The sequence below is a fragment of the Pseudonaja textilis genome, chromosome 3 (assembly GCF_049901715.1).
Source record: "Pseudonaja textilis isolate UNSWEBS1 chromosome 3, rPseTex1.2, whole genome shotgun sequence".
NCBI lineage: Eukaryota > Metazoa > Chordata > Lepidosauria > Squamata > Elapidae > Pseudonaja > Pseudonaja textilis.
In genome coordinates this window covers 5425945-5441579 of record NC_141992.1, presented here as the reverse complement: position 1 = coordinate 5441579, position 15635 = coordinate 5425945, and the positions used below count along the sequence as shown (strand labels likewise).

At 42.8% G+C, this 15635-nt stretch overlaps 1 protein-coding gene across 2 annotated transcripts in view; it reads right to left on the bottom strand.

Annotated features, from left to right (window-relative positions):
• RTEL1 (regulator of telomere elongation helicase 1) overlaps positions 1-15635 on the bottom strand; it is a 135917-nt gene that overhangs the window by 5505 nt on the left and 114777 nt on the right. For both annotated transcript variants that reach the window (XM_087928839.1, XM_087928840.1), the window contains 4 exons: positions 13163-13373; positions 9719-9856; positions 7415-7528; positions 4229-4474 (listed from right to left, as the gene is read on the bottom strand). In XM_087928839.1, coding sequence (XP_087784965.1) covers positions 4229-4474; positions 7415-7528; positions 9719-9856; positions 13163-13373 — 709 coding nt within the window. The remainder of the gene's footprint in view (positions 1-4228; positions 4475-7414; positions 7529-9718; positions 9857-13162; positions 13374-15635) is intronic.

Sequence of the window (15635 nt, the reverse complement as noted above, 5' to 3'; positions counted from 1 at the left end):
CATTAGTGAGCAAATTCCTGTTTCCACTCCTCTACTGGACTGCCCTGGAAAACTCCCATTTGTTGTCCTTTTGAGTTGAAATGTGTAGGCTGTGTCTTTTACACAGAGTACAGTTAGTACAACCACAACTGAGCCCCAAATTCCTGTTGTTAATCTACTCTTTACAGACAGCTGGTCATTTGATTTGCGTTAAGGCCGCTTAGAGGTTTGTCTGTGTCCTCAGGGAGTCAACAAAAGACAGAGGGGTCAAAGAGGCCATCTGTGTCAAAACTGAACAGCCTTCTCTCAACAGAGGGGAAGATATATGACATCATCTATTTCCATCTACAACACAGTATTTACAGCAATTTCAAAGAAGGCCCCACACACATTTGCACCACTCATGCGACCCTGAGGACACAGATGGCCTCAATGACTCTCTAAAAAGGATGCAAATAACCAGCTGTCTGCAAAGGAGTATACATCCTTCTCTTCCCCACCATCCAGAGCTGAAGAAGCTTCTTGGATGAGAAGCGAAATGTCTTCAAAGGAAAAGCAGAAAGTCCAGGTCTCTCTTGAAAAAAGCACCTTTGGGACAGTCATAAGTCACTTTTTTTCAGTGCTGTTGTAAATGGGAACAGTTATGAAACCAATGGTTTTAAGCCAAGGACTACCTGCTAAATATGGGCTACTCTTGCAAAGCAGCATTTCCCAACCTTTCTGGACTGGCAGGCCCAGCGCAGGAGGCAGAGCGGAGGTGGGTGGCGGGAGAGGGTGTGGTTTCACGTGAGGGCATTTACGTGCACGCACGGGTACGCACAGCTTCATTTATGTGAGCAGCGGGCACACGCGCATACTCATGCGAGCGGGGCTGCAAGCGGTAGGGCCTGCCGCTTGGGTGGGGGTGTGCGTTTTATGCATGGCCCGGTTGCGAATAGGCCACAGAACCAAGTAGTGGGCTGCGGCCCATAGGTTGTGGACCCCTGTTGTAAAGGAGTTCCTTTCTTCTTATAGGTGAGGGAATCAAGTTTGTTTTTTCTGGTCCAATTGTGCCTCGCTGGATGCGACTCAACCGTTCCCATACCACTTTCTTCTCCTACCTCTTGTCGACTAAAATATACTTCTTTGGTCTTTTAAGTTGCCAGCAGATAGAGAGTGGGGGAGAGCAGCGCATTCCTTAAATGCTTCAGATAACTGCTAGGCAGCTGAAGTTGTTGGCGTGCAAGATTATTACTGGAGAGCATGATTGATGACCCTTGGCTATGGACGTGTCCCGTTAGAGAATATACATCCAGGAGGTGGGGAGGAAGATCAGGGTCAAGGGGGAATTGAATGATGTGTCTTGCTGTCAGCTGCACCCGGGTAACGACCACATGGCCACTCCTAATAAAACCTTTTTTTTTTTCTCACTCTGAGAGATGCAGCTAGAGACTTATGATTCGAATGGGTGGTGGATTTGTCAGAGTCCTGACAACCTCCTTGAAAACATTTTTATTACTTATTTTATTGTGTTTCCCTGAAAATAAGACCCTGTCATTTTTGGGGGGGCTACCAAAAAACAGGCACCAGGTCTTATTTTCTGGGGATGTCATCCACTGACTAATCTCACTTTTGCGCTCATTGTCCCACCCTCCTTTTCGCTGTCAGGGGCCTTCAGGAACTTCTTCTTCTGCGGCTGGCAAGGCTTTCCTGAAGGCCTCTGCAACCGATAACAGCTCTGGATCGATCTGGAGCTTTGTTATCAGCTCCACAGGCCTTGAGGAAAGTTTTGCCGGCTGCTGAAGAAATGGGCCGGCAAGGCAGGTGTCGGGGTGTGTGAGGCCTGGCTACAACTGTCCAAAGGTAAGTAGTAAGGCAGCTCCACCCCGACTCCTCATCCCCACCCTAGCTTAAATGTATACCCGCGCACTCTGGAATGGGCAGGATCTTAATCAGGGCTTATTTTGGGGGGTAGGGCTTATATTGGGCACACATGTAAAAATCAGGCTAGGGCTTACTTTCAGGGTAGGTCGTATTTTGGGAGGAACAAGGTAGTTTATCCCGCTTTTGTTTGTTTATTATTTTAAACAGCTGAAGGTGGCAAACGTATCTAATATACCTTCCTCCTATTTTCCCCACAAAAAGCAACCCTGTGAGGTGAGTTGCGCAAAGACAGAGTCCAAAGTCACCCAGTCGACTTGTAAATCTAAGACGGGACTAAAATTCGCAGTCTCCTGATGACTGGCCCAAAGTCACCCAGATGGATTTCATGGCTAAGGTGGGACTAGAAGTCACAATCTCTGAGTTTCTAGCCTGGTGTCTCAACTACACCAAATTGGCTTTTGGGGATTAGAAGGAAAAGGGGATTTTTGTAATCCCTCCTTAATTTTTTGGGAACAGAAACAAAGAAACGTATGAGTTAATGGCATGGGAGAGAAATCCATCCCAGTCTGCTGTACTGATCCCTAGATCTTAGATGCAAAATAGATATTTATTTTTTTTTAGCTTTACACTATGTTGTTATATCTAGATGCTCCGCTTGTAACTTACTTTGGCCGTGTCATGTGGGAAAATTCCTTGGAGAAAGCAATTACGTTTCGAAGAGATAGCAGTAAAAGGAACCCAGGCCGCCAAAGAACACAGTGGCTGGACATCATCAAAGCTGACACTAGCTGGAGCATAATAAAACAACCCAAAGAAGTGGTGCAAGATTGGAAGATGTGGAGGGACCTTGGACCTCAGAATTGCCAAACGTTGGACATGGCTGAATGGATAACGACTTCATCATCACCATCTACACCCTATTTCCAAATTTAAGGATAGTATCCCATCATTTTAGGGGAATTTGAGGGAAAAATAACTGTACTTATGCTATTTCAAAACAGCCTTTCAAAGGCCATTTCATTTTAAATTCAAATAAAGGGATAACGCAGAAACAGGAAATTAGGGATAAGGAAGGATATTTTCCACATCCAATATACAGCAGAGGAATTCAAGACTGGACAGAGAGATAAAAAAACAGATTCCTAATTGTGGACATAATGTGCAGTGAAAATCTACAGACCTCATGGGTTCATAACATTTGCAAAGTTCAACTCATTCCGTCTTTAATATTTGTTAGCCTATCTTTACAGAAGATATAAAGATATGTCTTATTTTCTTCCTATGATGGCCTGACATAGGTACGGTCATTCTCAACAGTTCACTTAAGTGATCATTCGAAGTCACAATGGCACTGAAAAAAAGTGTTTTTCACGCTTACAACCGCTTCAGCATCCCTGTGGTTATGTGATCAAAATTCAGAAGCTTGGCAGCTGATATATATATTTAGGAAGGTTGTGGTGTCCCAGGCTCACATGATCCCCTTTTTGCGACCTTCTGACAAGCTGAATCAATGGCAGGAAAGGTCATAAAATGGAGCAAAGCTCACTTAACCAATGTCTCACTTAGCAACAGAAAGGCTGGACAAAATTGTGGTCGTAAGTCGAGGACTATCCATATTTTGCACTTCTATAGTTCTAGGTTTTGGATTTGTTTTGCCACCAGAGTGTAGCTGTTGGTTGCAATCCCTTGGGGAGGGGCAGTGTCCTGTCACTCCTACCACATAAACCATAACAGCACCAGATTTATAGCACTTAGATTTATATACCGCTTCACAGTTCTTTACAGCCCTCTCTAAGCAGTTTATAGTCAGCCTATGCACCCCCCACCAACAATCTGGGTCCTCATTTGACCCACCTCGGAAGGAGGGAAGGCTGAGCCAACCTTGAGCCTGGTGAGATTCGAACTGCCAAACTGCAGGCAGCCGGCAGTCGGCAGAAGTAGTCTGCAGTACTGCCCTCTAACCACTGCGCCACTGAGGTCAGGTCCTAACAGAATACGGACATAGTTCTGCACCTTATTTCGTTGTTCTCAGGTTTTTGAGTACATCTATCTATCTATCTATCTATCTATCTATCTATCTATCTATCTATCTATCTATCTATCTATCTATCTATCTATCTATCTATCTATCCATCCCTACCTGAATGCCTGCCTATCTATCTATCTATCTATCTATCTATCTATCTATCTATCTATCTATCTATCTATCTATCTATCTATCTATCTATCTATCTATCTATCTATCTATCTATCTATCTATCTATCCATCCATATCTATCTATCTATCTATCTATCTATCTATCTATCTATCTATCTATCTATCTATCTATCTATCTATCTATCTATCTATCTATCTTACTCTACAAACAGCCGGGGAGGCACTTACTCTGTAGAAGGTGGAAGTTCTCCGGCTTTTCCATCAGGAGGGCTACGACCACGGTCACCATCGAGTCATAGTCACTTGTCTTCCTGTATGCGACAAGTGCTGACTTGAAGGTATTATAGCTGGCTTTGTCCAGGCACTTCTTGAGTTCACTGACGTAGGCTGACAGGTAGGTCTCCTTCTCGTTCTCCTTTGTGGTACTGAATGAAAGTCTGGAGAAGACATCGGAGGCCTTGGCACTGGTTTCCCCTGAGACAGAAGACACAACGCGGTGGGAAAACACAAATTACTCAGGCTGATTGGGGGTCTGCTTGCCCTGCGGCTACTTCTCAGAAGTACAGGCGGTCCTTGAGTTACAATGGTTCGTTTAGTGACTGAAAGTTAAGACGGCACTGGAAAAAAAGTGGCTTAGGACGCTCTTTCACACTTATGACCACTGCAGAAGCCCCATGGTCACGTGATCAAAATTCAGACGCTTGAAGTCATATATGACGGGTGCGGTATCCTGCAACGGGGGGAGGGGGGTCCCACGAGCCCTTTTTGTGACCTTCTGGCAAGCGAAGTCAAGGGGGAAGACAGATTCATGGAACAACTGTATTACTAACTTAACGATCATGGTGATTCACTGGGTCAAAACTCACTTAACAATTGCCTTGGTTAGCAATGGAAATCTGGGGCTCAGTTGCGATCGTAAGTCGAGGACTACCTATTGTAAGCGAACTCTCAATACAGATAGTCTCTGACTTATAACCTTTTGTTCAATTGACCGTTCAGAGTTACAATGGAACTGACGAAGTGACTTATTGATGGTTTTTCGCACTTACAACCTCTTGCAGCACCGCCAGGGTGGAAAACATGTGTTTTATGCTCCACAAAATAAGGTAACAACTGCAGGGATTCCCCTTAACGACTATGGCAAGAAAGGTAATAAAATGGGGCAAAACTCACTGAACTGGCTTAGCAACCTGAGCTCAATTATGCTTCTTAGCGGAGGACCACCTGTACAAGGTTCTTGATGTTGTGTGGCTGTTAAGAGAGCCATACAACCCTTGTGAACTCTGGTGTGGGAAAAGACCTCTGAGGAGGCTACCGATAATTAAAAACAAACAAATGGATCCTCAGACAAAGCAAAGCTCAGAGTTTGGAGGTACAAAAGACCAGACTAAAATTATCACATCAAATTATTACCCTGTTTCCTTGAAAATACGCCCTACCCTGAAAGTAAGTCCTAGCTTGATTTTTTTACACAGGCACCCAATATAAGCCCTACCTTCCAAAATAAGCCCCAATTAAGATCCCACCCACTCCAGAGCGGATGGGTAAAAATTAAGCTAGGGTGGGGATGGTGGATGATATTCCCCCCAAAATAAGACCTGGTGCCCTTTTCGGTGGCAAAAAAACACAAGACGGGGTCTTATTTTCAGGAAAACATGGTATTCTGGATAGAGATCTCCGGAGAAGGCTCTGATGCTGGACAAGGTGTAAGCAAAGAAGAAAAGGCGAGAAGGTGGACTTGATTACAGCACTGGTGGACGCACTGTTAGAGACCTAAAGAGCCAGGATGGGGACAGATCATCCCAGAGAAAGTCTAGCCAACTAAGAGATGGCGCTAACTTGATGGCACATCATCAATTAATCATGATTCCAGGTATGGTCTTCCAGGTATGGTATATATCAGGGGTCAGCAAACCTAACCACTTTAAGGCTTGTGGATTTCAATTCCCAGAATTCCCCAGCCAGCACAGCTATGTTTGGAGAATCCCTGGGTTAAAGTCAATGAAGACCAAACCTGGAATCCCACTAAGTAATCCATGCAGCTCCTAGAGCAGAGATGTTATAGGAGGAAAGTAAGGAACGCCGATCATTGCATGGCCGCGTTCTGGACCAGTTTAGCTTGCTGGCGGTCTTCAAGGATAGTTCCATGTAGAGCACGATGCAGTAATCCAAGCTTTTTCTTTCTAAACTAGACTATGACCTAATAGCAGTTTTCCCTGATATAATGGCAAACTCTCTGTGATCCATGATTGCCTCTGAATTGTAAATGCTCCAACACTGGAAAGTTTTAAAGAGGAGATTGGATAAACCAATCTAAACTTGTCTAGAATGGTATAGGGTTCCTGTCTAAGCAGGGGGTTGGACTAGAAGACCTCTAAGGTCCCTTCCGACTCTGTTATTTTAATCTATTCTCTCTGCTTTGATTCTGTATTAAATATTCGAAAAGAACATATTCTATCTGGGTGACTTTGAGCCAATCCACCAGGAGACATGAAAGCCAGGTGGGTGACTTTGAACCAATCATCAGGATTTTGGGAGTTCTACTCTTATCTTAGGCATGAAAGCTGTCTGGTGACTTTGGGCCAGTCCCTCTCTCTCAACCCACCCCACCTCATAGGGTTGTTGTTTAGGGAAATTGGAGAAGGAGGGTGTATAATGCCTGTTTTGCCACCTTGACTTACTTATAAAGTAATAAAGGTGGAATAAAAATCAAACATAAATAAATAAATATCCTTGCTGTGCAGTATGTCAAGCCCTGTGGAATTAGGCAAGGTTGAGGGGAAAAAAGGCTTCAGAAATGAGTGAAATGTTGAAATTAATTTATTTCTTTTGAGTTTCCCTTCTTTATTCCTGCCATTAGCCTCCCTGGAAAATCCAAACTTGCATCACTTAACATCCTCTGTCAGCCCGGAGCCACCATTCAGGCGGGGAAGGATTGGCCAACTGTAATAACAGTTTTATTATTGTTTTCTCCAGACCGTTGCATGACCTCAGGAGCATTTTTCAAAAGACAAAGCAGGATATAAAGGGGATAAATTTTCCCAACGTTAAAGCATGTGCAATGCTTACTGAGAAGCAGACTCACCCTCTTACACTGGTAAATCGGAACTGAGAACAATGATTGTTGATGCAAGCTATGCGTGTCACAAAATTCAAAATAACAGAAACATTTCCTTTCCACCCTAAGGAATTATAATTCCTTTTTTTGAAAGGCCAAACTGTAGCAGAACAAAAATTCCTTTCCTGAAGCATAATCTTCAAAAGAAGAATTTGAGAAATTCCCTCTTACTCCCAATTCAAAATCTTATATGGTTTCATCCCAGGGTGAGTATGTGACTGAATTCAGTTTTAACGATGAACTGGAAACGAACAGTTCCCCACAGGTATTATCAGGTACTTTTATTTAAAGCATACCTTTCATATTTAAATCAGCCGTCAGGTGTCCTCCGCCTTTGTTTAAATGCTGCACGGAATTAAGCTGTTGAGTAGAATTTTCCCCAAAAGTCATTTTATTCTCATCGCCCTGTCCTAAAATCAAAGAAAACCAGATAAGAGATACTGGCTGGCTGAAGGAAGTCAAACCTTGAGAACAGATTAGCAGAGTGGTCCCCAACCTTTTCCAGTTTGGCGGCCTGGCCCAGTGTAGGTTGTGGCCTGGGAGTTGAGGACCCCTGAATTACCAGCAAAAACAATAGCAATAGTATTTAGACTTATATATGCCGCTTCACAGTGTTTACAGCTCTCTCTAAGAGGTTTACAGAGTCAGCCTATTGCCCTCAACCATCTGGGTCCTCATTTTATCCGCCTCAGAAGGACGGAGGGCTGAGTCAACCTTGAGCCTGGTGAGATTTGAACTGCCAAATTGCCGTCAGCTGGAAGTCAGCAGAAGTAGCTTGCAGTACTGCCCTCTGACCACTGCGCCACCATGGCTCAAAACCAACAAACATATCAGAACACCAAGTGTGATAAAACCCTCCCAAGAAATAATTCTGTTAGTTAGTGGTAATGGTACGGTAATGCTCATACTCCCCGGGCAAGATAGGCAATAGGTACATATTTTAAGTAAGTAGAAATATTATTGATTTATTATTTACTAAATTTATACGTCAGCCATCTTGTTATTAAGCAACTCTGGGCTGTTTATAGTATCATAAATAACAGTACAGGTAGTCCTCAATTTACAGCCACACTTGAGCCCAAAATTTTGTAGCTAAGTAAGACCGTTGTTAAGTGAGTTTTGTCCCATTCTATGAGCTTTCCTGCCACCGCTGTTAGGTGAATTACTGCAGTTGTTAAGTTAGTAGCACAGTTGTTAAGTGAACTTGGCTTCCCCATTGACTTGGTGTCAGGGCTCCAACAAATCCATCCCCCATTCAAATCATAAGTCTCTAGCCGCATCTCTCAAAGTAAAAAAAAAAAGATTTATTAGGAGAGGCCATGTTGGCGTTAGCTGGATGCAGCCGACACTAAAATACATCATTTATTTCCCGTTTGACCCTGGTCTTCCCCCCACCCCCGGATGTGTATTCTCCAATGGGACACATCCATAGCCAAGAGTCATCAATCATGCTCTCCAGTAATATCCTTGCGCTCTGACAACTTTGGGCTGCCAGGGTGATTATCTAGGCACTTAAGGAATGCACTGTTTTCCCTCACTCCCTTTCTACTGGCAACTAAAAGACCAAAGGAGTATTTTTTTAGTTGGCACTTTGCTTGTCAGAAATTCGCAAGAGGCGATCATGTGACTCTGAGACACTGCCACAGTCATAAAGGTGAGTCAGTTGCCAAGCAGCTGAATTTTGATCACGTGACCATGGGGATGCCGCAACGCTCATGTAAAAAATTCTGGGAGTTGAGTCACTCTTTTTCAGGGCTATTATTGTAACTTCGGCTTGTCACTAAACAAAAGGTTGTAAATTGAGGACTACCTACACAGACAACTAAAAAAATGCAAAGGTTAAACTTTAAGCATTAAGATTATAGCATTAACAAATAATTTCTTTTTTTCAAATAAGTTTTTTATTTTTCAATATAAACATATATGTTTTGTGGACGTTGCATTGACTGGGTTATGTCTCTTTTTAAGTAACAGTAACCATAATAATACAAACAGGTATGTGTAATTCTAATCTTCCAACTTCCACAACTTCAACAATACTAGTCATTCATCATAATCCAGAATAATTCCATAATTCTAAGGATTAGAAATTCTGTAGGGTTTTGAGATACGCTCCTGGGATTGACTGAATATGGTTAATATTTGGCGTTATTATTAACCCTACACATTTGGAATATTGAAGTTATGGTGGAACTATGAATCATTCTCAAAAGATATTAATAGAATTTAGGGACCATAAATACAGGGTGGCAAAGAAATGCTGTTTATGTTTAAATGAATGAATGGGGAAATGAGAAACAAATAACATTTATTGATGGCAGCTGACAGGTGGGAGGGGAATCTTCCTGGGAAGATTCAGGAGAACTTAAAGCCAGTTACTGATGAAGAAAACGGGCAAAGAAGTCTAGGCACTATTTCCTTGTTAAGGTGGATTTGCTTTCTTTCAAAAGAGCTCAAAGGAAAAGCCTCTACAAAAACAAAACCAGTCGGAAGAGGACACTCTTCTTCTGGCGAGGGGAACCCCTGGGTAAGGGGTGGCTTCTACGAAAAAATACATTTCAATGCCTCTGGAGCTGCAAACTGCTTAAAGATGGCCTCACCTGCGTTTTCAGCCAATAACAACCTGTCTTCTTGAAGAAGGCTGTGCTCGGGTTTGTATCCGCAGCCGACTCCGGTCAGGGAACGGCAAGCTTCGTCAAACTGCTTCTTGTGCTGAGGCCGAATAAATTGGTAAAACTCTGTCAAATTAAAAAAGGAGAAGGAAAGGTGATGATAGTTTAAGAGGGTTGAACGCTGGCCTATTTCTCCCCAAATGCAGAGTACATTTCAGCCTGTGCAAATCCAGCACTGTGGTTTGTCGAACTTGGTTAATGGTTCAGTGTACAGCATACCTGCTACAACTTACACCGCTATGAGTGTTCCATTGGTTGAGAAAGGTATAGTTTTTGTTAGAGATCCAATGTATTGCAGTATTGCAAAGCCAGAATGGAGAATCCTGCCCCAAATCCCTACGTTTTACTTTTCCCTCCCTTAACGGTCTCTCAATGCCCAACCAGATGTAACCAATCGGGTTTAGGCAAGCTGTTTTCCTAACGGTCGGTCCAAGTGTAGTTTGGTATGCACCTCCCTCTTCTTTCCAGCTGGGTGACCTTGAGGCAGGGTCTAGAGAAGGCACAACACTTATTTTTTGCTTCCCCAAGCATTCCCTCCCTTCACGCTCCTTTCCCACAATTCATGGCAGTCTCACTGCATAGCAGCAAAGCATAAGGTGGCTGCTGACAGTGTAGGAGTGCGCTATCTGCCAGTGGATTCCCCAGCTCCACTTCTACACCTTCAGACCGTGCAGCCAAAATTGGCAAAACAAAGGATTTTCAACAGTATTTTTGTTGTTTGGGGATGAAGGTTAAGGCAAGTCTGTGAGTCCTCCCGTAGGCACAATGCATCTATTCTGCCTTCATTCAACCACAGGTTTTTGCCATCAGCTGGCACTTAAAATCCTTTTAACTGGAGGTATCTTCAGGCTCCTCAAAGAGAACTTAAGTCAGGGGTGTCCAACCTTGGCAACTTTAAGACTTGTGGACTTCAACTCCCAGAATTCCTCAGCCAGCAAGTCTTAAAGTTGCCAAGGTTGGACACCCCTGACTTAAATCATCAAGAAAGCCAGTTTCGTGTAGTAGTGACGGTGCTGACTTAGAAACCAGGAGACAGTTCTACTCCTATCATAAACACGAAATACAACTGGGAATCCTTGAGCCAGTCAGTCTCAAAGGGTGACTGTGGGAAAAACAGGAACAAGAGTAGTAGATATGTCTGTTGTCCTGGACCATATCTGTATGCTTATATCTGCGAATGCATTATTATATATGGATATTTACTAATATATTAATTAATATATAAATAATACACAATAAATAACAAATGTATACAAAGCCAGAATTAAGCAATCAAAAGGTGGGAAATGCCACTGCTACAAAGAAGCTGAAGAAACAGGATTTCCTAGTTTCTTGCTTCCTGCTGCAACAACGTTGCACAGACTTACTACAAAAAAGTGGCCTGACATAAGCATAAGTTAGTTTGACCGTGTGAAAATTCATATAAACTGTGAGTAATGACTGCGAAAGGATAGCACAAAAGATTGGTAACCCACTGACACACAGTATGCATATAAAATGGAAGGTGGTTTTATGTTTTTAGGTTTTGTCTGTATATGTTTGTCTTAAAAAATAAAAACTTTTATAATAAAAAAAAGTGGCATGACAAAAGTACCGTATTTCCCCATGTATAAGCCACCCCTTTTTTCCAAAATTTTCAAGCCCAAAAAGTAGGGGGGTGGCATATACAAAGCAGGTACACTTTTTATACGTGAAAAATGCATAAAATAATAAAGTAGGAATAAACTGGTTTTCCAGCAGTATGCTATACTTTTTGTAAAAATTGTACGTGATGATACGATTACAGAGTGCGAGTCGCGATAGAAATGCATACGCTAGGCATCGGCCTGAATGCTTCGTTCCTACTCTCGTTCCGATGCGTAGATTGCTAGCGTCGCCCGCACCGCTTTCGGCGTCATGACCGAAGTTGTAGATCTAGACGTCGAATTTTGTTTCTTTGTAAATTTTCTTTCTTCATAACTTGTTTCTCTAATAAAATATTTTTTTCAAAACTTCACAGTCCAAAAATTGGGGGGGTGGCTTATACAAAGGGGGTGCTTATACATGGGGAAATACGGTAAGTAGCAAGGTTACACTGGAAGATCTGCAAGAAATACCAATTGCCTGAAAGCCATAACTGGTGGGACCCCAAAATAGAGAAAGTCATCGAAAAATGAAGACGCTAAATTGTGCTGGGACTTTAGAATTCAGACAGAGAAGCCTCTGCCACGTAGCTCGCCCGTCTTAACAACTGTCGATAAGAAAGATAAATTAGCCTGGCTAGTGGATGTAGCAGTACCTGAAGACAGCAAAAGAGAAGAAAAAGAGCTGGAGACAATCACACAATACAAAGACCTGTGAATCAAAGTAAAATGACGGTGGCAAAAGAAAGCAAAGATAATACTAATTGCCATAGCCACCTTTGGGGTGCAATCCCAAAATATCTGGAGCACCATGGGAACACCTTCGGCGTTTACAAAATCCCCATCAATCAATTGCAAAAGGCAGCTTTACCTGAAAACAGCTGACATCCTGCAATGATACCTTTACCACCATCAAACATACCTGCCCTTCCCACATTTTTGAAAAGGACTTGATAGGGGAATAAAAATGACAAATCTAGTTCAAACACCTGGCTGACGGTGCAACCAATCATAATAATTAAGAATTTGTGCGTTAGCCACAATGGTTACTGTACATGCTGCCCCTGTTACAAACATAATCCCTATATATAAAACAGCGAAATACCACTCACGCATCATCACAAAATCTCTAGAACCGTAAAGCCTACAAACTTGAAATTGGGCACATCTGTTCCTCTTGGCTTCTAGGGGCTCACTAAGAATTTTTTTTTTCCGAAATGATCATCAGAGCATTAGTATTTTCTATATTATTATTATTCACACGCTCTGATGCTAAGGAGTTCTACTCCCCCTCCCCACCTGAAAATAAATCTGCTCCAAATGCAAAACACAAGCAGAGGAGAGGAGTTTTAGTTTCACAGCACCAAGAAGCTTTAGTTCAGAACAGTTGAGCTAAGCCACGCCCAGGCTCCTTGCTGTCTCCTTCTTGCTCACACAGCAAATTTCCAAACGGCCCTCAACTCTTTCACACACTGGCAGGATGCTAACAAGATGAATACCGATAGATGCTGGTGGGCAGAGACAGAATTTTTTTTTTCTTATTTTCCTCCCCAAAAACTAAGCCCAACCACACAGTTTCGTAGCGAAGCACGGGTACATAGATGCAAATCCAATCAGCAGAAAGCAGCCTTAAAAAATATCAGCAAAGTGTTAATCAAAGTATTAACGAAAGGAATGCAAGTCCCATTTAATCCCTCGTTGTTATTCATACATACTATGGGTACAAGAGAAACCTAGGCACTTCAAATACCTCGCAGTAGGGTGTGGGTGTTTTCATCTTCTAAGAAAAGTCCACTCAACTGAAATAACATAGCATCGAAATCGTGGTTTTTTTTGTACTGGTGGAGGGTTTGTGAAAATACATCAAAATTTAACTGGCTCAGAGATTTCTGCACCGCTGCAATAAAAGCGACAGCTCTGGCCGTCTTGGGGTCCGAAGAATTGGCTGCCTCGTTAGTTTGCTGTAAAGTTAAAAAAAAAAAGATTATTATTTTTTTCTCTCCATACGCCCAGTTGTTTTAGCCATCTTAATTTCAACTGTCTTTCCCCCCCTTCCCTTTAAATATCTTTACTGTCTAAATCCCCTCCAAATATTTCCCAGAATGAATTTCAGGGCCTGAATAGCTATTGTGCTGATTCTTTGGGTTTTTTTCTCTTTTATTTGTATCCCACAATTATTATTTTTACAAATAACTCAAGGCAGCGAATGTACAAAATATACCTTCCTCCTCCTATTTTCCTCACAACAGCCCAGTGAGGTGAGTTGGGCTGAGGGAGATTGGCCCAAAGTCACGCAGCTAGATATCATGCTTTCAAGACAGGACTAGAACTCCCAGTTCCCTGGTGATTGGCCTAAAGTCACCCAGCTGGCTTTCATGCCTAAGGTGGAACTAGAACTCACAGTGTCCTGGTAATTGGCCCAAAGTCACCAGCCAGCTTCCATGCCTAAGGTGGGACTAGAACTCCCAGTCTCCTGGTGATTGTCCCAAAGTCACCCAGCCAACTTTCTTGCCTAAAGTGAAACTAGAATTCATGGTCTCCCACTTTCTAACCTGGTGCATTAGCCAACAGATCAAACTGGCCCTTAATTTATGTCTTACGCCCTAGTGAATATTATCCTTAATCTTCTTGCAGGCATCTGTGTTCTGTGAATAATGGTGCGGTTAAGACTTGAAGAAGCAAGAAATTTGAGAAGTGTTTTTTTCTTTGATGAGACATTTTAATGAATCTACTTGAGGTTACTTTTTCCTTAAGGCCCCAAATAGTTTCTTGTAGATGCAAACAGCCCAGATTATTAGGAAACACTATGCTTAAAGTAAATATAATTAGTTCAGGTAGATGAAAGGAACTCTTGGTCCTTCAATTCAACTTGTCTAATCATGCCAGCTGTGATTCTCCTGAAATTCACCAAGAAAAAGCCTCTCACTCCCATCCGTTTTGGCCTGGTGTGGTTTCTCTTTACTTTTCTAATGGGAAATCCTGAGACAATACATGTACAGGTAGTCCTTGACTTACGATCACAATGGAGCCCAAAATTGACGCTGCTAAGCAAGGAAGCCAAGTGAATCACTGCAGCTGTGAAATCAGCAACACCGTGGTTAAATGGATCTGGTTTCCCCATTGTTTTTGCTGGTCAGAAAGTCTCAAAAGCAGATCCCATGGGAGAGGGCAACTGGGACGAATACATCCGGATTCAGCCAGTTGCCAAGAGTCCAAATTTTGATCATATGGCTACATCGGTCACGTGGAAAAATGGTCATGTCACTTTTTTCCGTTGTAACTTCAAATGGTCGCTAAATGAGTGGTGGTTAAGTCAAACGTGCTCAGCCTCGCACACACATCTGTTTTTCCTGGCGAATATCACTGATTCTTAAATCTTGGTGTAATAACAGGTGGCCGTGAGATTTCACAGCCTACCTTACTGTCTGACTATATATGTTTGACTTGTCAGATGCTCCAAAAAAAAGAAAAAAAAAGATGATATTTATTCATTGGATTTATATCCTGCTACCGTCATCAACAGACTCTGGAGCTCACAAAAGAGAATAACAACATAACGCTGTGTTAAAAAGCACAAATAGTGCTTTTAAGTTAACCTCAACAGCACTCCACCCCACACTCCCAAAATCTCTCTGATAAAACTCAATTTTGGGTCAGGCACAAACAACCAGATGCGCACACGTCAAGGCTCATCTTCGCAGGCTGGTTCATCTTCGCAGATTGGATAAACTTCAGTGGCATTCAAAGATGTGTGTGTGTGTGAAGTCTTGCTGTCTTATGCCCCCATAACAATTCCAGACTAATTTCTCGCTTGACTCCCCACCCTGGCTTGGCCAGTTCTCCCATCTGTTTCTTGGAAAACAGGTAACGTCCACCAGGAGGCCATTCCAGAGAGACAGCACCATTACGGGGTGGCGGGGGGGGACAACCTCTGGACTTCAGTACTCCTGTCCTCCCCCCCAAAATGGGGGAGAGTGTGGGGTCCTTGGTTGTTTTCTTGCAGATGTTTCATGATGCAACTAGGGAGCATCAGCAGTGCTAGAAGGGAGTGGGGTTTGCAGAGAGGAGGAGGGAGGAGGAGGAGGAGGGGACTGTGAGGTTCCTGGTGCTCTCTGAGCTTGGTTGTTTTCTTGCAGACGTCCCTTTACCCAACTGGACCTTGGGAAAATCCCCAAAAAGTCTGCAGGAAAATCCCCACTCGGTTTTCCTACCGATCGATCGTT